General features: G+C 53.7%; 1 protein-coding gene across 1 annotated transcript in view; it reads right to left on the reverse strand.

The window, feature by feature from the left end:
- SMPD4 (sphingomyelin phosphodiesterase 4) overlaps positions 1 to 26855 on the reverse strand; it is a 38617-nt gene that overhangs the window by 6521 nt on the left and 5241 nt on the right. Inside the window, exons 4-17 of the mRNA XM_036737575.1 lie at positions 24600 to 24742; positions 24423 to 24498; positions 23568 to 23676; positions 23407 to 23459; positions 21411 to 21562; positions 20128 to 20260; positions 18936 to 19007; positions 15480 to 15569; positions 7515 to 7660; positions 6101 to 6191; positions 5230 to 5330; positions 4414 to 4577; positions 2599 to 2804; positions 374 to 607 (exon numbers count right to left, since the gene is read on the reverse strand). Of these exons, the coding sequence (XP_036593470.1) occupies positions 374 to 607; positions 2599 to 2804; positions 4414 to 4577; positions 5230 to 5330; positions 6101 to 6191; positions 7515 to 7660; positions 15480 to 15569; positions 18936 to 19007; positions 20128 to 20260; positions 21411 to 21562; positions 23407 to 23459; positions 23568 to 23676; positions 24423 to 24498; positions 24600 to 24742 (1770 nt within the window). The remainder of the gene's footprint in view (positions 1 to 373; positions 608 to 2598; positions 2805 to 4413; positions 4578 to 5229; positions 5331 to 6100; positions 6192 to 7514; positions 7661 to 15479; positions 15570 to 18935; positions 19008 to 20127; positions 20261 to 21410; positions 21563 to 23406; positions 23460 to 23567; positions 23677 to 24422; positions 24499 to 24599; positions 24743 to 26855) is intronic.

The raw sequence follows: 26855 nt of genomic DNA on the forward strand, positions 1-26855 counted from the left end.
CTGTGGTACACACAGGGAAGCAGGTCAGTCATGGAGAGCCTACGTTTAGCTGGCCCTGATCAAGTCGTCCTCCAGAAGGACCCCATGGCACATCACCGCCATCTCCCACCTGCCCATCATGTGCAGGGCCCCCCAGACTCTGCTCCTCCCTCCCTCTTTTCTTCCTTCCTCCCTCCCTCCTTTCTCTTCCCTTCCTCCCTCCCTCCCTCCTTCCTGCCTTCCATCATCCCCCCTTTCATTCCTGACTGCCCAAGAGGAGAGGGCCCTGAGGGGAGGAGCTGCTGCTCTTGGAAGTGACCCTGCCCACTGGATCTGCCTGTCCATTCCAGGACCACTCAAGATTCTTCCCCCTGCCCAGGAGGACTGAACGTACTCGAAATATCTGGCACAAGTACTCCAGGGCCTTCTCCAGGTACTCATCTGTCTTCTTGATGCTGTCCTGGCCCAGCTCATCGAGATCATTAGTGCAGTAGGTACCATTCATATCAATGGGGCAAAATCCCAGCCAGGAGAGAAAGGACCGGTTGGCTGAGTTCTCACTTGAGTAATCCGAGAGTGAATTTGCCGTCTGTTTGGCCTGGGCAATCATTTGGGCCAATCTCAGCACCTAAAACCCAGACATAGATCCATCAGACAACCCAACGAGCCGCCTCCTTCCTGAAGCCTCCTCTGATTGCCCTGGTGGGAAGCCAGAGCCCTCCTTCCCTTCCCCCACATGCTTAGTACAGACTAATGAGCATCACACACTGGCCTATGTACGGCCTCCTCCCCTTCATTAACTCTGAGTTCCTTCAGGGAGTGGCCTGTATCCCCCTCATCTGCCCAGGCAGGCAGTCAATGTATGAAATCCCAACAAACTCTCTGGGCCCTTGTGATGGGGACGTGTTGGGGGGCCCCTGAAGCTAGCTGACCACTTCATACCAAACCAGGCAGGTCCCCTCAGGCCGAGGAGGAATCCGTAAGCCGGTTCCTTATAAAGGAATTCAGAGATTTTTAGGAGCTACATTTCTCCATGGAGGCCTGGTGGATGGGCCCCTTCCTTCTGGGGAAACTGATCTAACCCAGCCAGCCAAGAAGAAGCCTGCTCTTAAACAGCAGCATCTCTATTTCAGTCAGCAATGCTAGGTCATTCCCACTGGTGGGCAGGGACCACATCGAAGCTCCACGTGGAGCCCGAGTGAGAAATGAGTCCCAAAGGAGGGACTCTCCAGGTGGCAGCTGCCTGGCTCAGGGCGGGTATGCTGGGTCCTGGCCAAGCTGCCCTGATGAGGAAGGATGGGGCCTTTGGTAAAGCCAGGGGTCACCTGGACCTTCCTAATTTCCCCCTTTAGTTCTCCCCCATCAGACGCAAATCTTGGAGAACAGGACCTCTTGACAGCATTACCTCTCGCATCCCAGCCCAGGCCAGAGGCACTTACTAAGTAGTTAAATAGTGATGGACTGGGAAGCAGAGGCCAAGCACCCAGCAGGGATTAATCTTCTTTCTGGCCTGTCTCTCTCCCTCAGGCCCCTGCCCCACCCCATCTCCACCTTTCCTCCTCCCCAGACTGGTTTCAATCCCTCCTTCACCCCCCACCCACCTCCCAGTGACCACTGCTGGGGAAAGAAGTTTCCTTTCCCCTGTATAGTTCAACTATGGGACCACCACAGAGCTCCCCCCATGGCTCCTCGCTGAATGGAAGGTAGCCTCGGTTCTTAAAGGGGATGCCAGCAAAGAAGCCAGCCAGCGCTGGCCAGCTGCCCCAGGGCTAACCCAACTAAATGCCCAAAGGCTCCTTGCCAGAGGACTCAGAAGACCATCCGGCAGGACACGCAGGGGATGCACGGCTAAGAAACGTTTGACAAGCAGATGAAGCCCCTCAGAACTCAGGCTGCTTTGGCTCAGTCAATTCAATGAGTATGGATAAGGCACGCAATATGTACTGGCCCCATGCTGGGTGCTGGAGGTAGAAGAAAAGGCCTTGCCCTTGGCAGCTCACAGCTGCTGGGAAGGAAGACTAGAGGAAAAAGGCAGTTGGGCTGGCGGGGTCTGCGGCTGGCTGGTACACAGACTGACGATGACTCCAGCAGAAGGAGGCAGACCTGCTCAGGTCTTAGGGAGGAGGACACGAGCGACTGAAAAGTGACTAGGGAGGGGTGGCTGAGGCTGAAGACAGCAGAGAGAAGCGGGCTCCCCTCACGTACACCGAGAGGGAAGGTGGGGGAGGGGTGGGGGGAGGGCCAGGCCTCGAGGGGACTGTGCTCTCAGGATGCCCGGGCATCCGAGTAAGTCCCCACATGCCTGTCCCTGGACTCGGAAGGGCCAGCAAGCTCTTCCCCTACACTGGGCCCAACTTAAAAGTTCACTTCTGAAATAAAGGCTTATGTTCCTGAGACATGCCTTCCTTACAGCTGGCTCTCCTGGGGCTCCACAGGGCAGAGGGCAAAGGGGAAAAGGCCACACATGTGGGACCCGGGCCTGGCCTGTCCAGGTCCAGGCCAAGCTCCCGTCACCTCTGGCAGCAACACATCTACCAGGAGCAAGCGTGAACAATCCAGCCTCTGAATCAGACCACTATCCAGAGGGAAGGACCGACCCCCTCCAGACTCAAGACTCACCAGGGTTCGGACTTCGGGGCCAAACATCTGCTTGTACTGACCGTCCTGGCCCTCCAAGCTGTAGACATGGCTCTTCACCTTGAAGGAGGCATCGGTGACGGCGGGGGGCCAGGAGGAGAGGAGGTTCCCTGGGAAGGGCGGTGTCATGAAGACCCGATGCTGGCGGTGTGGGATGACCAGCTCCGGCTCCAGGAACAGCTGCTCTCCTGTTGGGGGAAGGGTGGATTAGGGCTTAGAGGCCTGGAAGTTGCCCACTCGACAATGCCTTCTGTCACATCCCTCACAACCAGGACCAGAGCTTGCTCACCGCCCCCCTGAAGAGACCAGCCCATCAACAAGTGTTCTCTATCCAGCTCTGGGCTGGGCACAGGGACTACAACAACAAACTAAAATAATCCCTGCCCTCCTCTAAAGAAAGGCTGAACTGAGCCTTGGAAGAAGCAGGGAGTGAAGGGGGGGACACTCCAGGCATGGAGCACAGCCAGTGCAAACACATGGAGGTGGGAGATGGGAGCGCTATGGACAAGGAGCAATGAGGTCATTCTGGGCGGGGCTTGGGAGTCCTAGGGAAGGGCATGAGGTGGCTTGTGGCCCCAGGGCACAGGGAGGGCACGGAGGGAAGGCTTTCTCCGACTGTGTGGGCACACGAGTTGACGCTGCTGCAAGGTCTTTCTTAAAATGGAAAACTGTACACACAAGAAGCAACATAAAGACAAGCAGGGCCTCTAAGGCCGTGAGATCCGACCCATCCCTGACATCACAAAGACCAGGACAGCCACAGTGACGAAACCCACAGGGCCGGACCCTCCATTCCAGGGCTAAGAAGGGGAGCTCCTGTCGATGTCAGCCCTGGGCAGCAAGGGGATGGAGGTGTGGAGAGGCAGCGAAACACATGGACGCAATGAGGTCTTGGGATGAGAAGGCCAGCGTGCGAATCTGACCTCTTGCCCCCGGTATACATCCCTTCCCCCGCCCAGCTCAGCTCCCAATGTATGGAACAAAACAGGGCCTGTCCTCCTTATATTCTACAGCAGGGCTGTCCAACCTTAGGTTTTTATTGAAACAAGAGACAATATATTTTGATTTGCCATTTTAGCAAGAGCTCTGCAGTAGCTTGGCTACATTTACTAAAGCATTTATGTAAATTCTATGCTTGTGGGCAGGCCGCGTAAATCGCACTGCGGGCCACATTTTGGACAGGCCTGTTCTAAAATGTGTGTATGTGTGTACTTGCATGTGCGTGTGTGTGTGCACGTGTGCATGTGTGACAACAGGCAGAGAGATAAGCCACAGGTGATCATCTGGGGGATGGGAGAACATGGACCACTCTGGCTCAGGGGAGGCTTCCTGGAGGAGGTGGCTCCTCTGCCCAGCCTTGAGAGAAGCCAGAGGGAGGTAAGGAGGGCAGGCCTGGCAGACAAACGCAAGGCTGGGGGCATCAAGGAGACCGCCTAGATGGTGCGAGGTGAGCCCCCCAGTCAGCCAATGTCCCCGGCTCCTGTCACCATCTCCTGTGGCCCCCCAGCTCCCAAGGCTCTTTCCCCAAGGTGCGTGTGGGACCAGAAGTGGGAGAAGGAAAGGCTGCCAGCCTGCAGAGAGTGACTCACATGGGCCAAGAACCTTGGACAAAACAGACTCAGCTTCAAGTCTCAGCAAGGCCACCATGGGCAAGGCCCACAGTTTCAGCTTCCTTCTGCTCACCTGAAAATGAGAGGAGTAATCCCCCTCCCAGGTGCCCTAGACCAGTGCCATGGTGGGGAGGAGCTGAGCAACAGGGAAGGCCCCCGAAGAGCAGTAGGGGAGGCGGTCACTCACCCTTCTGAATCATCTCTGCCAGGTTGGGCTGGGCAAAGACCTTGGCGACACGGAACACCATGAGCGCATTCTTCGGGCTCACCAGATCCGTGCGCAGGGCACGGTTGAGAAAGCCTATGAAGAGCTTGGTGTACATCAGCAGGTTTTCCTGCACAAAAGGAGCCCTGGAATAGCAGCAACAGCAGGAGCCGGGTCAGCCCAGAGGGAGGGCTCAGCAGCCGACAAGGGTATCCCCACCTGTGGACACACGGGGCCAGAGAGCCTCCTCGAGCTAGAAGGGACGCCCAGGATGTTGGGCTCAGTTTTCCAGGGGCAGCCTCTTGGCACGTGGCATCAGTGAGGGGATGACCTCTTGACGGCAGCCCCCTCCTGTACAGCTCGAATGGCCATTTCACACTCCTTCCTCTACCTTGACCTACTGTCTCTCTGACGGAACCAGAGGCTTTGTCCCCCCTGACACAAGATTTTGGACCCCCTAGTCTACTAAGGACACTACTCTGGGCAGGGAGACGGCAGCCCTTTGGGGCCTCTCAGTCCTTTCACTGAACTGCTGCATTCCTGGGGGGTAGGAAAGAATCAGAACCACGTTCCTGGTCCTTGTGGAGCCCACAAGTGGGGGAATGGGGGTTACCAAGGGAAGAGGGACTAAGTAGGATATGGTGGAGGAGAAGAACACCTGCCATCTCCCTGTTCCAGGGCCCCATGAGAGGTAGCTGTGGACCCAGAATGAGGGGACGGAGGGAGCTGGGGAAGAGAACAGAAACCTTAACCCAAGGCAGGTCAGGAACCTTGGGAGACCCCACCCAGGACACTCACCACTTTTCAGGGATGCTTCGAGGCTGAGGGTCTGCAGTCACAAACTGTTTCTCTGGAGCGTATCTCCACGGCTGTAAGTAGCTCAACCACATCTCCAGGACCTGGCAGGGAAGACACACGTGTTACACGAGCTGTTCCTTTGCAGCTCTGACGTTCCCTGTTCTAAGGCTCCTCCCGGCCTTGATCTCCCCTGTTCTAAGGCCCCTCCAGGCCCTGACATTCCCTGTTCTAAGGCTCCTCCAGGCCCTGACATTCCTTGTTCTAAGGCCCCTCCCTCCAGGCCCCGATGTCCCTGTTCTAAGGCTGCTCAAGGCCCTGATGTTCTCTGTCCTAGGGCCCCTAAGAACCAAACACGGAGTCCCCTCAGCTTCAGGTTGAGCCTCTGTTTGGGGCCCTCCCTGTCTGTCTCAGCATCAGGTCCGGCACCCAGCCATTGCTTAACAAAGGCCTGTGGAAGGAGACTCAACCAGCCTCCTTGTGGGGGAGCCCATTCCCATGTGTTGAGTGAAGCCTGCCTCCTCCTCAGACATCTAACCTCACTTGACTCAGTGAGGACAGCTTTCAGAATTCTACACCCCCCATCTTGGGGGCTGCCAACAGCTCGCACCAGCCTGACCCACCACCAAGTCTCGTCTTGAAGCTAAACAGGCCTCATTTGTCCACCAGTCCCCTACTCTCACCCCAGCTCGGGTGCCCAGAACCAAACACAAGAAGCCCCCTCCTAGAGCTAGCCAGGGCCCCCCAGTTTCACCACCCATCAGGCACAGGGGTGCCAACAGTGAGATGAACAGCAGAGGCTGTGGCATGTGGGTGCAGGGCCCGCCCTCTAGGTCAGTTCCCAGGGAAGGCACCAAGTGCAGCCCATACGTACTGCTCGGAAAGAAGCATCCAGGGGCCAGTGGCCAAAGCAGTGCTGAAGGAAGATGTAGAGCTTCTGCTGGACAAAGCGAGGGATGACCACTCTGCAGCAGAGGGCACAAGAAAGTCAACACAGCATCAAGTGGGGACCAAAAGTATCGATACCAGCCTCCAACAAGCACCGAGCCCCTATGTCCACAGGGCTCAGGTGCATCCCAGCTGGCTGACCCTGGGCAAGCTGCTCTGTCAGTCTGCCTCAGTTTCCATCCCCTGAGGTTGCACTTGTACAAAGCGCCCAGCACGTAGCAGGAGCCACCTCAGGGCAGCTACTGCGGTCACGACCACTGCTCTGATGTCGCTGTGTGGGTGGGGGTGAACAGGGGAGCCAGGCTCATGTCCTGCTGTGTTGGAGCCCCTGAGTCACAGACCCTCACACGAGAAGGGGACCGGGCAGAGGCCTGCTGCACCGATTCTGGGTGTGGCAGCCCATCCTGGCAGGTGGGGGCTCACGCCAGTGCTTGGCTCCTTAAGAAACATCGGAAGCAGCTGGCGGCACCGTGGGTCCAGCGCCGGGCCTGGAGTCAAATCCAGCCTCAGACACTCCTGGCATGTCACTGAACTTGTCTGCCTCAGTACCCTCATCTATAAAATGGGGGAGACAACAGTCCCTCCCTCCCAGGGTTGTCGTGAGGACCCAATGAGAGCCCGTCAAGTGCTTAGCATCTGCCTGGCGCGTAGTAGGTACTCTGGTAATGCTTATTCCCCTCCCTCACTGAGCCTCCTGTGAGCAGAGACAGAGGGCAGGTGTGAAGGACTCTTCCATCTCTGCGAGGCCCGTGGGAGGCCATGACCAGGTGGGGGAGGCCGTGCCCATGTGGGGGAGGCCATGTTTTCCCAGCATGCCAGCCGCCCCAGTGGGGACCAGGGGTTCGCCTCCAATGTCACAGACAGTGCCAGGTCCAGGGAAGACCTGGAGTGCCAGGCTGGACCCACAACTAGGAGTCCCCTTGGGCCAGAGGGCACAGGAGTGGGCAGAGCTGGGAACGACACGTGGAAGAATTTGTCTTATTTGAGGGGCGATGGGGAGACAATGATGACTTGGGGGGAGGGCAGACCATGGCCACATTCACTGCACAAAGTGAGAACTGCAAAGGGTTTAAGAATGAGCAGGTGGGGAGGAAGCTGCCCAGGGCAGTGACTATGCATGCCTGGCGGGTGCCACAGCCGGGGAGAGGGCAGAGGAAAAGAGGAGGTCGGCAGCATGGCTGCTGCCCAGGGGCATGGTGAACAGCAGGGCAGAGGCACTGCTGGGGGCCCCAGTCCCATCTTCGGAAAATCTCAACACTGTCCACCAGGAGGAGGCCCCCAGGGGTGGAGCCGAGGGGCCACCGCCAGTCCTCATAGGAAGCAGGGGAGAGCCCACTCACCTTTTGAACTCCTCCAGGGGGCTGGCTGTGTGTGAGTGGGCAGAGGGGGACACCTGCTCCGGCTTCAGGCTGTTGGAGAAGGCATGCAGGTGCTTCAGAAGCAGCCTGACCACCAACACGTGCTCTTCGGTGGGCTTAAATGATTCCTGTGTGCAGAGTGAAAGGAAAGAAATGTGGAGGCCCAACGGAGGAACCCCAGGCATGGACGGGCTCCTCTCTCCTCACCACTGTCCAGGGGGTAACTAGTACAGATGTATTAGCCTCACTTTGCAGATGTGTAAACTGAGGCCCAGAGAGAAAGCGAGTGGCCAGAGTGCCTGGGCCTCCCACCCCCACTGGAAACCCTAAGACTGGCCAACAAACTTCTTGGCAGGAAGAACCCAAGCTTTAAACACCTCCATCCACGGGAGCACTTCAGGTTGGCCTGAGTGCCCACAATCTCTGTCTGACCCTGCGTGGTTACTACTGGGCATATTTGGGGACATGGAACATTAATCCCACAAATCATGACAAAGCCCTCAATCTGGGAGGTACCCAATGGAAAACTCTCTAGGAGGGGACTGCCTCTAGCTGGCAAGCCCCTTCCTTGTCCTGGCCTAGAGGGCTAAAGGCTCTTCCAAGCTTAAGCCAAAGAGATGGGAGCGGCCCATAGCCCAAGACTACAGGTTTCTACAAAGAGCAGAAATTCTTCTCCCCTAATTAAAGTTTTCTGACCCTGTTTCTTCATCTGTAGAGTGGAGATGATAATATAGGCACCAGATACCCCCTAGGGTTACTAGGTGAACTAGGAGGGAGTTCCACAAAGGGAGCGTACATGCTTGGAAGCTGATGGAGGTCAGGAACATTCACATGTTCTTTAATACCCTTAAAGAGCTGTTAGAACTAAGAGTTGGAAAAAATAAAATAAAATAAAAAATAAATTAAAAAAAAAAAGAACTAAGAGTTGGGAAAGCATGAGTGGGAATCTGGTTCTGCCACTGGCTGGTTGTGAGACCACAAAGTAGCAGACATATCTGTGACCTTGAAGGATTGTTTTGGGCCCCGAAAGAGTGTCTATCAAGAGGTAAAGCACCATCTGAATGCACACTACCAAGATGCTTACAGGCAGTGATCCCTGCCCAAGGTCCATGGGGATGAATGGCAGAATCCTAACCCGGAGTGTTCTTCCCATCACCCCACGCTCACTTCTGCCATCAGGGCCTGCTCTTCCTTCCCCCCAGTGCTGGCAAGGAAACATCCAGTTTCATCCAGTGAAGGTCCTTCTCCTATCCTCCCCCCCTCCCTGGAGCTTTGCACCCCAGCTCCTCCCACCTGTTTGGCTCCAGGACACTCTCTGCTGTCCTCAGTACCTGCCCCAGGAGCCCAAGCTATGGTCAGCACCCAAAGGCTCTCTTCCTACTTCTTCCCCATACTCTGGCTACTATGTCTTCTAAGAATGACAATCATGAAATGACATCAAATGGCAACTGCGCTCTGATAAGATATAATGACCGATGATTTCAGAGAACACATAAAACCTCTCCCTTTCCCATACCTAGGTGCTGTACCAACTGGCTTTGATGGTTCTGCTCAGTAACAAGGGAAGGTACCACAGTGGGTATAGGGAAGGGGGTTATGGTGATAATGTAATTAAAGATCTTCCCCACCCATTAATCCCATTAATAGGTCTTAGGTAGAGCTAGTTAAGGGAAGGTTGATTAGGAGAGGCTTGTTTGTAGGAAGGCCCACCCCCTTTTGCTAATTAGATCAGGAGGGCTGTGAAGCCCTGGGGCTCTAAAAAAGGTACATATACTAGGGTAGCAGTTAAGCTCAGAACTCAGGGAGGGGAGGAGAGGATGTAGGCAAGCAGACAGCTAGGATTTGTGAGTGTTTATGGGAAGGCCCCAGCAGAGGGGAAGGTCACGGGATGGTTTGGCTCCCTGCTGTGATATTGTGTTTTAAGTTCTTTGCTGTTATGATGAAGGGGACTTAATGGTTTTGGGATATAATTGCTACTATGTTGAAATGGAGTTATTGGTTTGGGGATTTGATCATCTGGTGTCTGAATAAATGTTTTACTTCTTCTGCCTTCTATATGGAGAGTCTCTTATATTCTGCGATACAGAATTATACAGGCACATTCATGGTCACCATCAAAATTGTGATACTTGCCTTAATGATACAGGGGTCTGCAGAACATCACTGGCACAGAAAACAAGGGAACAATGACATTTTTTTAAAAAGTGTCACAGAATGTTCTCAGAAGGGGCCTCTTTGAGGTCTTCTGGTCCAACTTCCCACCCAATTCAAGTCTGTGCCAGGTGCTGTGAGGTGATTCAAAGACACGAATAGCCCCCTCTCCAGTACCTAGCCTCTGCTCACACATCACTGGGATGTGGGGCTTGTGACCACCCTGGACTGCTGATTGTCACAAAGTTAAACTTTGTTTGGCTGAGCTGAAGCCTGCCACTCTGTTACTTCCCCAGAGGGCTGCCTCTGGCCTGGCCAGGAACCCACAATGGCCCTTCAGGGAAGATCTGCTTCTTGCAAAAGATTCTCTTCCTCCAGCTGGCCTTACCAGTGTTCCTCTCAAAAGACAGCATGCCCACAACTCAGCACGACTCTCCAGGTGTCCTCAGGCCAGACCACAGGCTGGGGATGACCCCTTAATTTCCCATAAGCACTCATAACTAACAGTATCAAAGGCCTTGGTCAAATCTACAAATATTGTGTACAGTCCTCTGTTCTGCTCCTGACATTTTCCTGGAGATGTCAGCAGCAAACACCATATTGACTGTTTTTCAGCCCTTTCTGAAGCCACACTGGCTCTCAGGTAGATGACCATCTTCCAGGTGAAGGATGAGCCTATTAAGGAGGACTCTGGCAATTGTCTTGCCAGCAATGACTAAGAGAGAGACTTCCTTGTGATTATCACAGTACAATCTACTTCCTTTACCTTTATAGAGATGGACAATGGAGATGTCAAACTCCTGGGTTTGCCGCATAACCTGGAATATTTCAGTCAGTTTTTGTATGAGCAGTGGATCCCCTGCTTTATGAATCTCAGCTGGAATAGAGTCAGCAGCAGGTGCTTTTCCACAGGAGAGGACCCTAATGGCATTCAAAACCTCTTCTTCAGTTGGAAGTTCAGCTAGATATGGATTAACTTCAACCTGAGATAAACAGTCAATGGCTTCAGTGTTGATTAATGAAGAAGGTCTGTTGAGAACACTATGGAAGTGTTCAGCCCATCTCTCCAGGATCATGTCCTTATCACTAATCAATGTGGCTCCATCAGCACTGAGTAGTTGAGAAGCACCATAGATCTTGGGCCCATAAATAGCCTTTAGGGCATCATAAAAACGCTTTGGATTGTTACTATTGGCATAAAACTGAATTCATCTGCCTTCTTACTAAGCAAGAGTCTTGCATCTCTCTAAGCTTTGCTTGTACATTACTTTTGATGGAATTAAATGCTGCCTTCTTAGAGATGGATGAACTATCCTGCTGGTAAACCCTGTAGAGTTCTCATTTTTCATTTAGCAGCTTCTGAATTTCCCCATCATTTTCACCATTTCGTCAATATTGTACATTGATTTCACGACGGCATGCTTGCTCAAGTTCTGGATAATGGACGATGCTCTCAAGCTTTCCCACTCACTAATGGAGTGAAACAAGGCTGTGTGCTTGCTCCCGTGCTTTTGAGCATGATGTTTTCTGTGATGTTGTAGGATGCTTTCAATCAGGATGAACGTGGCATCAAGGTCAGCTACCACACTAATGGCAAATTCTTCAACCTGAAAAGGCCACAAGCCAAGACCAAAGTGGAGGGAGTGTTGGGGCATGATTTTCTGTTTGCAGGTGATTGTGCACTCAATGCAGCCTCTGAAGCTTAGATGCAACAAAGGATGGATCAGTTCTTTGCTGCTTGTGCTAATTTTGGCCTAACAATTAACACCAAGAAAACACAGGTGCTCCATCAGCCACCATCACACCATCCATATGCGGAACCATCACTCATAGCAAATGGAGAAGTTTTGAAGGCTGTGTTTAAGTTCACTTACATTGGAAGTGTACTCTCCAGGGATGTAAATGTTAATAATGAGGTTAACGCACGCATTGCCAGAGCTAGCTCAGTGTTTGGGAGGCTCTGAAGGAAAGTGTGGGAGAGAAGAGTCATTAGAATGACCACCAAACTGAAGGCCTACAGAGCATTAGCGCTGACCTCATTGTTGTATGAAACCTGGACAGTCTACCAGTGCCACGCCAGGAAACTGAATCGCTTCCATTTGAATTGTCTTAGGAAGATTCTGAAGATCACCTGGCAGGAGACGGTACCAGACACTGAGGTCCTTTCTTGAACTAAAATGCCAAGCAATCGAACCCTACTGCAGAGCGCACAGCTCTGATAGGCTGGCCACATTGTTTGAATTCCAAAGGTACACTTGCCCAACAGACTATTTTGCAAGAACTCACAGAAGGCAAGTACTCCCATGGAAGTCAGAAGAAGCAATACAAGGATACTCTCAAGGTCCCTCTTAAGAACTTTGGAATTGATTGTGTGACATGGGATACACTGGCACAGGACCGCTCACCATGGCGTGCCCTCATCAGAGAAGGTGCTGTGCTCTGAGCAAAGCAGAATTGAAACAGCTCAAAAGAAATGCAAGATGAGCAAATTTAGAGAATTGACCCAAACATTTACATGGACCATTTGTGCCCAATGTGGTGGAGCATTCCAAGCTTGTATTGGTCTGATCAGTCACAGTCAGACGCAATGAAACTTGACTCTAACATAGTGATGCGATTTCAGTCCTCTTCAAGAAGGAAGGACAACCACCACCTCAACTGCAAATGAGGATAATGATCTCTCCTTGCCTTGCCCAGGCCACTGAGCTGCTATGAGGCTCAAATGCAATTAGGAATGGCAAAGTGCCTTGTAAACAGCAGCATGCTAGAGAAGTGCCAGGTGGCATTACGATGTAATGATCATTATCATTGGTACTGATGCCAGTCAAGCCTGGTCAAATAAAACCTCCTTACTGTGTACACACGGCTCCCTCCATCCTCCCTTCTTTTACACAGTAGATTTTTGGAATCTAAGCACCGTGCATTAACACTCATCCTACTGAAACTGCACCGTGTTAACAGGCCTTACACTGTATAACTTTTAGATGAAAAAGAGAACATCTAGTTTCAATATCGACTAAGGATGTGCAGAGTGTTCCACACACATCATTTCCTATCCCGACTGTCATCAGCAAATGCAGTCCCCTGGCTCTCCCCAGCCCTGGACAGCCCAGCTCCCGTCACCAGGATTCTGTCCTTCCTGTCTGGAGTGCAACTTCTCCCCACCTCCACCTCTGAGAATGCCCAGAGTCCTTCAACACTCAGTCTGAGAGCAGCCTTCTATGAGCAACTTTCCCCATCTCCGCCCTCCAGACCAGTGCCAAGGAAAGGAAGATTCTCCCTTGGTTAGGTTTTGTGTATATGACCTTACATAAATCCAAGTTGTCTCCCCCAAAAGGATAAATCTCCCTCAGAGCGGGAATCATTTTACTGACGTCTCTGTAACCCCAGCCCATGGCACAATCCCAGGGACACTGGAGGCCTTGTGGCAGATCCAGCAAAATCAGTGCTGCACCCAGACCCACATTTGTACACAGCTATACTACTAATAAAGAAGGCCTTGTCAGGATTTTTATACCATGTACTTGCCTGATGGAATCTGAGTTAGCATTTCACATGAAGAATCCCAAGGATGAGCCTTAGATTCTTCAAAAGAGCAAATAGTCCAAGGCCACTATCTGGTCCCTTGCCAGAAATTGGCACATTTTTTGTAATTGTTCACTGTCCCCACAGTTTTTTGCATTTACCTCTAAAAGCAGCCAAGGCTTCCCCTCCTTTCCCTAAAAATCCACCTCAAAGACAGAAGTAGTGAGGGCCCCAGAACACTGTTAGCACGGCCAGCAGCCTCCACGTCCCCCTTGTTAGCTAAGCTGGAGTAAATTCTAGAACATTTATTCCATGTTCATCTCTCCCAACAAGTTACGGCACTCAAAGGTTTCCAAGGGTGGATCTGAGCTCAGAAGTGGCTGACACCATGCTCCCCACCAAAAGACGGTGCATCTCCCACACCTGTCAGAGGTGGGTCTCTTCCCAGACAAAAGGTGGAACCAGAGGACTCATCTTTGGAGCAGCTGCCCCAGCACTGGCCCGCCCTGATCTGGACACGGGCCTGGAGGCCCCAGCACTGGCCTGCCCTGATCTGGACATGGATCAAAGTCAGAGCTGGGGGATGCTTGGGTCTTCCCATCATCAATGAGGTATTTACTGCCAAATGAGGGCACTAAAACGGGTAGGAGAGACTCATCAAGTCTCAGCAAGATGCCCTAATAGAGCCTAATAAATACTTATTGATTAATGGCGCTCCCCAAGCTCCCAGCTCCACCCCAGCCCTGGCCCAAAGGAGAGGTGATTAAAAATGCTGACTCAGAAGAGCTCGGTAAGATGCTCCAGAGTCAGGGGTTCGGAACCCCTGGGATCTGTGTGCTTATTCTTTTAACATTCTGACAACTGAATCTCAACAGAACTGCTTTCCTTTGCAATCCTAAGTATCTTACTGTATGTGTTCAAAGCTATGATTACCCTGACAAAGGGTCCATAGGCTGCCCAGACTGCCCAAGGAGGCAAAGAGCTCTTCCAGTCTGGTGAACATCACTGGACAGCGTAATCTAAGGTTGCCACCAGCCAGGAAGCCACAAGGTCACATATCATGAGCTGGAAGGGTAGGCGAAGTCACTTTGGCCCATAGGGTCACACAGGGCAGGGATCTGAACCCACACCCCGACTGAATTCAGGGTTCTTTGCACTTCACCCCCTGACATGCTTTAGAAATCCCTTTCCCTTTCTGAGTCCCCAATTTTCCAAACAGGCTGCTAAACCCAGCAGAGCCACACACTGCCCTAGAAAACCTTATGTTGATGCCGCCTGTCCTCTGCCCAATACTTCCCAGTCACATCTGACTCTGCACAAGGCTGCACTCGGGAGCGGAGCGTGATGGGGCGGCCCAGCAGCAGGTCTGACGTCTCTGCTCCAGGCGGCTGCCCAGGCCTCACATGCCTCTGCTACCGAGCAGGGACCTGGCGCAGCCAGCACAGGCCTTGGAGCCACACAGACCTGGGGCAATGCCAAGCCCGACTGATGCCCACTGTGCTGGCGATCCAGCCAAGCCCTCTGGGAGCTTCCATTCTTTCCCGGGTAAAACAGGGAATGATCATACCAGGGCAGATAAGAAGCTCAAAGGAGACAATGTCCAGAGCATGTTCTGTAAAACCTTGAAGCTCTACAGAAATAACAAGGATTGTCATCAACATCATCATCATCGTATCAAACAGAAGGAACGTTTTTGAAAACGAGCGAATGCCAGTCAGGAACACATGAGTGACTTGGTGCCTCCCAAGACCAATCTCTGAGCTACTCATTCCTCAAACGGCTCCCAAATCTTTCAGCGCATGAACCTGGGTACCTGCACTGATGGGAAGGTCAGCACAGGGTCAACTAGTATCCCCTCAAACATCACCCCCACCCCCTCCCAATGGCCTTTAGAATCCTGGCCTCCTGGCCTGTCCCAGCCCCAGCCTCACCCTCCTTGAGCAAACACCTCCCCCCCACCCCCACCCCCAATGCAGGACTGACTGAAAGGAGTGTAGAGGAACACATGGCAGGAGGAGGTGGTCAGAGCATAGCATATGCGCGCACACACACACACGCACACACACATGTCCTTACACTAGGCTCTGGCAAAGCTCTGAGCCCACCCAATGCTGAGTTCTGATCTGTTCTGATGGGCCTTCTTAAACCCCCTGGAAACCAGTGCCCAGCTACCCCAGGGGTCTTCCTCTGCAGGCCATGCTCTCACACACACACTCTCTGCAGAGTGACAGCAAGAAATAAAAAAGGAAACCAAACAAAAAGATGTTGTACTTGGTACGCGTGGAGGGCCTGGTAGCTGGGTTGGGCAGGAGAACTGTGGAGGCTACTGGAGATACTGAGTCGGTAGTGGAGAACCTCCAGCTGAGAGACAACAAAAACAAGAGGGGAAAACGGAGGGGAAAGGGAGAGGGGTCCAGAGAAAGAGAGGAGAGGAGGGCAGCAAAGGGCAGGGAGGAGAGGGAAAGGAGGACAGATGAGGGGATGGGGGAGGAGAGGAAGAAAGGGAGGGAAGAAAGAGTGAAAAACAGGAAGGGAAAGAAATCAAGAAGAGGAAGGGGAGGAGGAGAAGGAGGGGCAGAGAGGAGGAAGAGGAAGGAGGGGGTAAGGGTAGAGACAAAGGAGGAACAGGGACAGGGACGGGGAAGGAGATAAGGTTAAGGAAAAGGGAGAGGTGGAGAAGAGAAAGAGAAAGAGAAAAAGTAAGAATAAGCCCAAGAAAAGGAAAAAGACAACAAAAAACAAAAACAAACACAGTCAGTGCCAATCCAGTCCAACATTGCAGCCACAGACCCTCACTCCAACAACAGGAGCCTTCGCTTGCTGCTTCTCTACCCGCCTGCCTGGGCCTGGTCCCGGGAGCTGCTCACCTTCGCCCTTACCAGCCTGGGGCCCCAGGTGGTGGGTGGGCAGCGGAGGGTGAGGGTCAGAGTCTGAACAGGGCCGGGCTATGAGCCTGGGGCTGACTCAGCCAAGGCAACCCGGTCTCCGCTGGGACAGGGGCCTAAGCTTTTCAGAGGGCTGGCTCCTGAGCTGAGGGCACTGGGGACACAAGGCTTCCTCTTCTTGGGCTCCTTTAGTGGGCGTCCCCTCAGGGCGCGGCCTGGCCAGATCAACAGAGCAGGTGCATCGTCACCCTTGCAGAAAGCAACAAGGGCTGGCAGGGAATGGGGGATGCCAGACTCTCATTTCACCAGAAAAGCAGGCTGGGGAGTTTCTTTGGAAAGCTCTCTCCACCCCACAGGTCACTGGGCAGCACTCGGGGATGTCACTGTATGTCACTTTCTGAGAACAGGACAACAAATCCTCGAGGTGAGAGGGTCTCGGGGCTCACAAGGGCCCATGTCAACCAATATTTATTGCTCTGCCTGCTTAGGACATGAGCTCTCATGGGAGGGTTTTCTTCCTGGAAGAGGAGACAGAGGTTCAGAGAGGTTCAGTGAGTCACTGGGCCTAGACCCTGAATCTCCTGCTCTATGCTTTAGCACATGCTTGGTCTCAGTCACCCAGACCCAACTCTTCCGGATAAATGAGAGTCTGCTGGATAAAGTTCCCACGAGAATCTGGATAAAGGATAAAAGCAGCCTGACGCTGTTCTGGCCAGGCCTGGCTCTGGGCAAGGTCCTAGTGGCAGAGCTGACCACCGCCCTCACAAGGCAGATGTTAGTACAGCAGGAAGGAGTTAGGAGGGCAAGCCACAGCAGTGAGGTAACAGGAAAGGAGAACCCAGAGTCAGTCAGAAAGAGCCAAGTCAGCACCAAGACGCCCGGGCAGCCCAAGCACTGGCCTAGGCCCAGCCACCCTCAAGGCATCTCTGCAGAGGGATCCCACTGCACTGGACACAACATTGAAGGACGGCAGGCCAGGCACAGACAGGCTGACCGTCTTCCTGAGGCCATCTGACCCAAGCCTCAGGCACATGACACTAATGTCCTGGATGACTGGCCATCCAAGCTTCCTCCCTCCCAATGGAGGATGGCCCATTCCAGAGCAGCTGCTGGCCCTCCAAGCTCCTCCCTGGACACCCCGCCTCCACCCCGTGGTTCTTCCATTACGAGCGTAGTACCGAGTGCTCAGCGCCACCACCTCCCTAAACATTTACTCTACAGCGATGGCGAGATCAGGCCAACAGGGGGTGGGGGGACCCTGGAGCAGAGCCAAGACCATCAACCTACAACCTGGGTGACTCAGGACAAGTCATCACCGCTTGGGCCTCAGGCTCTTGGGGTTGGGAGGGAAGACAGAGTTGAGGCCCCTTATTTTATAGGAGGCCCAGGCAGACTGATGCTTGCACTGGTTACCTGGTGGTTAAGGGGAGGGGGTGGTGCCAGAGAGGATGGAGCCAAAGTGGGCTATGACCACTGTCAGGCAGTCACCACTCAGGACAGTACCACCAGAGGTGTGCAGAGCATTCGGGCTGCCAGGACAAGGTGAGGGCCCGGCCAACCAAGGGTAGGAGGGCGGTCTGATAGGGATAGCAGGCAGGGCTGCAGCTGGTTCAGGACGCCCCGCCGCCCTCCTCCCAGGGCAGCTCAGTAGGATTTGCACGCCCTGAGGTGGTCATGGAGAGGCCAGGGGGCCTTCTGTGATACAGCAGGCAGGGATCTATGGACATGGGGAAACCTGTGCAACATCTGTTAGCTGCCAATGGCTGGACTAGGGCCTGACCCATGGGAGGAGGACCAGAAAAACAGGGGAAGGGAAGGTCCCCTGGTTTAACTGCATTCCAAACGAGGAGCCCCAAAGTCTTTCCTCACCCCTCCAGCCCCCTAGAACCACGGCTAGGCTGCCTGCCTATGCTAGCACATCCAGCAAGGAAACACCCGCCCTCTAGACAGAACAAGCAGACAGAAGGCAGACTGAAAGCAATGCGCAGTCCGAATACTTCTGCAAGGCCAAGCCACATGCAGGAAGAGAGAAGAGACCATGCTCATTCACCAAGCACCCATGGTGAGGGGTGAGAAGGCACCCCCTCCTGGAATCTGGGGGTTGGGGGGAACAAAAGAAAAGGCCCATGAGCCCCGGCCTGCTCAGTGCTGGATGGCCCTACCACTGCACAGCAGACTTATTTGTAAACCAAGGGGCTGTGGGGGTCTGCCCCTAGGCTCATCCTGCACCTCTCCAAACCTTCCTTGGAGGTCTTAGCCTGTCAGGTAGGAGGGCAGCAGAAGGAAGAGGGTTCAGGAGGCCATCAGTGTGGCAGTCTGCCCCTGCAGAGCTGATTAGCGTTACCATCTCGGGCCTAGCCCTGCCTTACAGAGGACATGAAGAATCCCTGGGCCGGGGACACCTCAGCTGGCAGAACCCTCAGCCACTGACCAAAGCAGGAATTGGCCCTGGGGCAGGAACTACATCCATCCCCAAGTACCTGGAAAACATCTAGGTCTATTACTCTGCACTGTGTATTGGGAAACTCCATCCAGGGAGCCCCAAGCCTGCCAGATTGGGCCCAACTTTGATAGTCCTCCCTCTGGAGAGAGCCTGAGGAGGGTGCCTCTGGAACCAGGGCACCGACCTTGCCTCCAGGGAGCGAGTTGGAGGAAAGTGGCCATTGGGCTGTTAGTGTGAGCCAAGGTGGGAGCTGAAGCACGGCCCCCAGCCAGCTAAGCGGCCCTGGGCTTCCAAGACCAAGGTGAAGTTGGGGAGCCCTTCGCAAGGGCAGCCCTGGATAATGAGGGTCAGCAGGCACTCGGGGGTCAAAGCCAATGAGGGCAGAACCCGTGGTCTTACCTTGGCATGAGGGGACTGCATTTTCTGATACATCTCTAGGGAATAATGGTGAAGCCACATCTCAACAAAGACCTAGGGAGGAGCAGAGGCATCTGTCAGTTGTCAGCAGGGGAGCCCCACCGCAGGCTCCCTGTGGGGTCTCTGAATCCCCGAATGTCAGAGGTGGAGAGGGAGCACCAAGAACACCTGGCCCTCCCCTGCCAGACCCCCTGGGATCTTCTGGGCTACATTCCTGACCACGAAACCACTTCAACACCTCCAGGGACAGGAAACTCAATCCCTTCACAAGAAGCTTGTTCATCCCTGGCTGGACAGCTTTCAGCTCGGACTGGAAGTGACCTGGCTTCTGTTTGGCCTCTGTCACTTCCTTGCACTGACCCTAGAACCAATGTAATGTTTGTCCCCCTGGCTGGCTCTTCAGACATTCAAAGAAAATGCAGCAGTAGAATGAAGGCCTCACTGGGTGCCAGAGTAAGAAGACCCCCAGGGCTCCAGGAGGGTCCCTGGCACAGGGGATAGGCATCGCCACAGCCAGAGCACTGTGTGCTGTCCGAGGCAGGACATGGGGCTGGGGAAAGGCTGGGGGGCCGGGCTGCCATCCAGGAGCAGCTGAGAAGTCTTGTTCTGTCTAACCCCAGGACGCTGCAGAGGCAGATGTCTGTCTGACAATGGAGGCTGTTCCAGAGGGGAGTCCTATCACTGGAGGCAGACAGCGGCACCAGACGGCCTCTGAGGTCCCTTCTGGTGCCAAGACTGTCCCTGGATTCCAGGTCACTGCTCCAGGAAGACCCCCTTCCCCTGCTGAAAGCCTGACTTCATCCTTCAAGGCCCAGCACCTCCATGAAGACTTTCCCAATCCCTTAAGCCCACTCCCTCTGTCTGAACCCTTATCACAGAGATTCTAGCCTCTGGACAAATCTCATTTTCCCCACAAGAACGTCAACTCCATGAGGACGTGAGTACAGCTCATTCATTTCCCTCCCTCAGAGCCTGTCATAAGGCCATTGACAGCAGCTGAACATGTGTCTCCCAAGTGAAAAAGCAACCCCACAGAACAAAGGAAGCTCTCTCCTCACAGGATACTCTGAAAGGCGCCATTGTGGGTGGTCGGCTTCATTGCCATCACCAGCCCTCCCAGTCCCGACTGAGCTGGCCACACTGTCCATTTGAAATCCGAGCCAGAGCATCTTACCTGGAGCAGAGTTTCTGATCGCCATATCTCCTGCGAGGCAGGGTCTGCATTCACTGACGGCTGATGAGAAATGTGCCGCTTCAGCAAGCTCGTGTGGTGCAGGCCGTAGGAAGTAAAAGGTACAGCGGGGGTCCTGGGAGAAGAAGCAAACACTCATGTGGAGTGATAAAGAGGCCTTCCCAACCCAAGTTTGCTTTCCAAACCACTTTGTTCCCCATCAAGATGAGCAGTCAAGAATTTCACTGGCCCAACCCTGTGCCCTAGGAGCTGGCTTTGCAATCAGCCAGACTCACTGCTCACTGCCCGACAAGCCCAGCAAAGCCACCAGCATTTGCTTTCTTCATCCACGAAGTGAAGAGACTGGGCTGGTTTACCACTGGGGCACTGCCCAGGCCTGAGTCTAGAAGGGGCCAATCCCTTGGGCCCCAGGAAAGCCCTGACCGTGCAGCCACAAACAAACTGACATCAGCAAGTACAGTGTGCATGCCGCCTGTCTACACTAACCTTGTGGCCTGACCTGTCTCACCCAGTCACCCCTCCACAGGCAACGCAGATCCTTCCATGTTCCTATGGGACACATGCACATGTGTGCTGGGGGTTATGCTTAACATACATGTGCATATATATGGGGGTGAGAATGTCTGAGTGAGGGGGAGTCGGTAAATGGGTAGGAGCAAAGAAAGTGACTGGCATGTGTGCACACAAATGGGCAGTTTAGAATAAATGTGTGTGTGGGAGCTGGAATACCCATGAGTGTGCATACATGTGAGTGAGAATACAATACGTGGGGGTGGGAGGCATCTTCTTCCTTATAATGACAATTCCAGTCAAATCTGCCACCCATCCCATCCCCCACTGCCCATAGCCAGTGAGTGGCCACATCCCCCCCCAGCCCAGTACAGGCCCCATCTCCTCCCCCAGGCCACCCCACCAGTGCCTCCACTCCATCTTCTGAGCTATCAGGCTGCTGTCCCTCCCCTGCTCCTCGGTGGCTGGTCAGCCCAGCCTCCTTTCCGGCAAGTTCACCTTCTTCCTCCCCCTCCCACACACTCTGTGCCCAGCTGCCATCTCAGAGTGTGTGTTCACACTAAACTGTAGGCTCCCTGAAGCCAGTTCATATCTGAGGGCAGAACCTTCCGTCTCCCCCTGGCACAATGCTCTGCCCACCATAAGGCCTAAAAGAAAGGCTCATGGGTGCCCAAATGCAGACTGCTTTTGCACAGTCAGACCAATAAGAGGAGCCCAGACATTCAGCCCGAAGGGGCTGGCCTTGGGAACCTCACCTGGGAGTGGGAGAAGGGATGGTGCCACCCAGAGTGGTCGAAGGCGGAGGGACGACGTTTCCTTCTGTGGGTAAGAACCATGTCAGGTAGCGGTCCACTAGGATGAAATAGGCACAGTCGGAAGTTCGGACGTGAACGGACAAAGGAAAATTCTGAAAGACAAAGAGGGCCTTGATTATGCCTCCTATCACAGCGGGAGAGCCAGGGACCAGCACGGAAATCCAAATGAACTTAAGACAACTTGGGGGACAGGGTGGGTTTCTCCTGGGACCCATGTCACATGGCTCAGACCCACACCCACCTGGGCCGCTGTTTCAAATGTGAGGCTGTGCATCTCCACCAATCTCCCTCCACCTCATCACCATCCTCTGAGCCAACCCGAACACGTCCAACCTCTTCTGGACAACACAGCCTTCTAACTGCTGGGAACCAGTTATCACAGCCCGATCTGCACCCTGAGGTGTGTTCACTTCTGGACCCTTCCACAACGCGCCTTCAGACATGGTCACCCGGCCGCCCCCAGCCCCAGCAGGGATGTGCAGAGGAGCAGAGGCTCCAGGCAGTCGGGTTTGGTGACTGCTCTCTTTACCCTTCTCTCTCTGTGCAAGGTCTCCCCAATCTGCAATCCATTGGCAGAAGGGCTCCATGCAGTGCCCTCCAGGCCCACCACCACCACTACACATAACTCAGCCTTCATCACCTCTTGCCTGCCCACCCAATCCACTCTCTGCCTGGCTACCCCAGGGACTGTCTTAAAGCTCAGGTCTGAGGATGGCACTCCCTACTGCCTCTAAGAACAAACTCTTCTGCCTGGCATTTGAATCTTTCACAAACCAGCCCCAACCTGCTTTTCTACCCTCATTACAGAGGATGTTCCAAAAGCCTTAGTGCATTTTTAAGCTATTAAAACTTAAAACTGCACCAAGAAACTCTGGGACATTGTATGTATACAAGTCCTATTCCACACTTGGGTCTGGCCATGCCAACCTTGCTGTTCCTTACAGATGACCCCCATCTCCCACCTCCCAACCTTTGTGACAGTCAACCCCCACCTGCCTCAGAATAATTCCTCACTTCCTTCAAGCTTCAGTTCAAATGTCACCTTCCACACCCCCACACCATGCCCTCATACGTCCCAGTATCTGCCCCAAACTCTGTGCATACCCCCCACAACCTCGTACAACGCCACTGCCCACCCAAACCTTCTTCACTGCTCCCCCCAATATGCACTGTGCCCAAGACTCCCATCCCATCTTCATAAACTCGAACCCTCCATGCCTAGCCCTCCACATTGGCACCCCTTCCACCACTTGCAGCCTTTCTCTTCACTGTAGCCCCCAGTCCCACCCTCTGTACCACACCTGTCTCCAACCACTCAGAAGCTGATCCCACATACTCCCCAATCACTCCCACCCCCCAGCCCTCTTTCTAGTCCATCTGTGCCCTCATGTTCCCACAGGTCTGTATACCCACACATAACTCCCACCCCCAAACCCCAGCCCTCTACCCCATCACTGACAGCATGTTCCAATACAGCCAAGCAGCCGTCTGTAAAACCTGGCGCCTGCTCTTACACGGACCGCTTCCTAGCACAACACATAGCCTACCTCATGTATCCACATAGCCAAACCTTGGTACCCCACATGAACAGCTACTCACAGCTGCCTCCCAACCAGCCCCAAGGCAGACACATCTACCCACAGCACCCCACCGGGATGGTGAGAGCTGAAATGACCCCCTATCTCTGACCCTCTGGGGCTACCCTATGTGCCAAGTCTTCAGATGCTCAGAGACAACAACCACAGCCCTTACAAGCCTTCTCTTCAGGCTCAGCAGCCTTCACTCAACAGATCCCTCCCTGACGTATCTGCCCTATCCTCCTCTGGATGGGTGCAACACCGGAGACCTGGCCCCCAGGCCCAAAGCCCCCACCAGTGGTCACAACCCCATCTGGAAATGAAAGATCATCATTAAAACAAGATGGGGGGAGTCATACCCTTTGTGTGAGGAGGCTCAGTGCAAAGAAGAACATGTAGTATTCAAACGGATATGAGGCAGAGGTTAAGGACAAATAGCACGTGTGTATGAGCGAGCAGGGCACTTGAGCCACCAGAGCCTCCCTCCTCCCACCTCCAGCGACAACCACAGGAAGGATACTGAGAGCCAAATGCAGGCCCTGAGCGCCAGCTGCCGGGAGCTGGACCTTGTTGTGGTAGAGCGGGCACTCTGGGAGGATGCGCTCCTGGATGCACGCTCGCACAGGCTCCTGAAAGAGAGGGAGTCATGAGCAGAGGTGCCGAGGCCACCGAGCACTGGGTTGGTCAGCATACTGCCTGCATGCACAGCCCATGCTAGGCAACAGGGACCGAGGGGGCATAGCACCAACAGGCAGTGGGGCAAGCCCACAGACCCAAGTAAACAGAATACAAATGAAGAGTACCCAGGTGAGGGCAAACACAAAGCCACAGGAAGCACTGAGACAGGGTGCTCCACTTCAGGTGCTAAGATTGGGAAGCCTTCTTACAGGCTGACAGGAGAAGCACCTTGGGCAAAAAGGGCATTTCCCAGCTGTAGGAAAGAAGCACCAAGACCAGGGCAGACAAGGGCAGGATGAACTCAGGTAACAGAACAGAGAAGCCCATTCTGATGGAAGGGCCTTGAATGCCAGAGAAAGGAGTGTGGATGTCACCCTTTTTTCAGGGCGGGAGAGTTGTACCAGGCACAGAAGAAGTTTGGGCAGTGTCTGACCTCAGACTGTCCCCACAGACACAAGCACTTCTCTCCTACCCCCCTCTGTAGCACGCAGAAGTCAGTGTGATTATCCCAGACTACAAAGGACACCTCTCAAGCCCAAAGGGAAGTGACCTGTGCCCACCTGGGGTGGCACCAATGTGACTGCACTGTGCTGGTGGGAAAGGCCAGCTGGCCTTCTGACAGTCAGATGGGGGTCATCCCACCCCCCACCTCCTCCACAAGCTTGGGCCCACCCTCCCCAGCTGTCTAGTCACTTACAGGAAGGTAGGACACAGGAAAATCATACTTATAATCCTCAGCCTGGAGTTTGTACACCAGCTTCATCATTGGCCCACTGTACAAGGAATCAAAGGAACAGTGTGAGCGGACCCTAGACTCCGAGTGTGGCCAAATGGGACACCCACCCACAGCCGGGCCTACAGGACATCCACCTGCCTGGGGTCCAGAAACTCCATGGCCATGCTGTACTCTATGGGGTTCACTCTCCCTTGCAAACACCGGAGGTTCCAGCCGACCAGGATGCCGTCCAAACTGCCAAAAATGTTTTCTACAAGCCATGGGAAAATGCAGTGCAGCTCCTGATGGGGGGGGAAACAGAGCATGCTCAGAGGAAGGGACAGCACTTTAAAAATACATGCTGGCCATGCCTGTGGTCCTTACGTTGCTTACATTTCCCCCTTACCCCTCCCCTCCCAGAGCCACTGAAGAGGATTAAGACTGGGAAAACCAGCCAAAATCAATCCATCCATTGGGAGAACCTGATAACATCTGCAATGTTCCTGCACAGGGCAGAGGATGGCCTTCTCCTATCCTCAAGGCCCAGAGCTCCCCAGGAGGGCATCTCTCAGAGGGCCCAACCGCAGACAGAGAGGGGAGTGCATGCCAAGGCAAGTGGAGGGAAAGGAGACAAGCTTGCTCGAGCGGCTACTGGGGGCAGGCACAAAGAGCCAGGCCTCTTGGCCTGTGGTTGCTAAAAGGCAAACTCTGATGAACGAGAAATCAGTGAGAGCCATCGCAGAGAGGAGACAGAAAACATATGTGGGGAGGGGAGATGGGGGTGCCTAGGAAACATCAGAATAGAACAGAACAGTAAGTAATGTGCTCATGTCCAGGGGGTTCTGGCTTCTTTCTCTCTGTCATGGGCAGTAAGGGGCAGGGCTGAAATCCCACACTATGACACAAAGACAAAAGGGAGTTCTGGCTTGGGCCACAAGAAGCCACTTGTAATTCATTTTGAATTTGGCCTGTACAAATATTGATTTTGTGCTGTGTGTGTTACTTTTAACTTGTGTAGCTGAGGGCCTCTCCTGAGGGGGTTTGTTTTGGCATAAAAAGAAAGAAAACAAAAAGATAAAGTGATGACTATAATGACTTATTATTCTCATCCCATGTAATTAATTCTACACACAACCAGACACTGCAGCGTGGAGGAGCAGAGGAGCAGAGCCAGGCCTGGGCTCGAGGGCAGCGTTAGGCCCCAAGCAAGTGCTTCCTATCCGCCCTGGGCCACGCTCTGCTGAGATCCCAGCCTGCAGGGACAGTGACCATGCCCTGGGGGGAGAGGCACCACGTCAGTGCCACGAGTGGGGTTTTAATGCAAACAAGAGCATCAACTCCTACAACAACTAGAGAAAATCAGCATTTTCTGAGTCCTCTAAGATCACACATTGGGACTGCCACTAAACCTTCTAATTCAGGGAACATGAGCCACCATCCTGGGCTTGGGAGGTAAAAGGGCTCCTCCAATGAGAGGCCCTCGGAGCTCAGAGAATACATATATGCACGGGCGGGCGGGCACGCGCACGCACGCACACACACACCCCTACCCACAGTATATGCACACATGCATGCACACACACACCCCTACCCACAGTATATGCACACACGTACGCACACACATTCACACACACCCCTACCCACAGTATATGCACACATGCATGCACACACACACCCCTACCCACAGTATATGCACACACGTACGCACACACATTCACCCATACACACACCCCTACCCACAGCATATGCACACATGTACACTCATACACCCCTACCCACAGTATATGTACACATGCATGCATACACATAGCCCTACCCACAGTATATGCACACACGCATGCACACACATACACACACCCCTACCCACAGTATATGCACACACGTATGCACACACATTCACATACATACACACACCCCTACCCACAGTATATGCACACATGTACACACACACACCCCTACCCACAGTATATGCACACACGTACGCACACACATTCACACATACACACACCCCTACCCACAGTATATGCATACATGTACACTCACATACCCCTACCCATAGTATATGCACACACCTACGCACACACTCACACGCCCCTACCCACAGTATATGCACACATGCATACATACACACCTACCCACACTATATGCACACATGCATGCACACACACTCACACCCCTACCCACAGTATATGCACACATGTATGCACACACACACCCCTACCCACAGTATATGCACACATGCATGTACACACACTCACACACACACCCCTACCCACAGTATATGCACACATGCATGCACACACATTCACACACACCTACCCACAGTATATACACACATGTACGCACACACACTCACACACGCGCCCCTACCCACAGTATATGCACACATGTACGCACGCACACACACATACACAC

This window comes from Trichosurus vulpecula, chromosome 1 (assembly GCF_011100635.1).
Source record: "Trichosurus vulpecula isolate mTriVul1 chromosome 1, mTriVul1.pri, whole genome shotgun sequence".
NCBI classification, from domain to species: Eukaryota; Metazoa; Chordata; class Mammalia; order Diprotodontia; family Phalangeridae; genus Trichosurus; species Trichosurus vulpecula.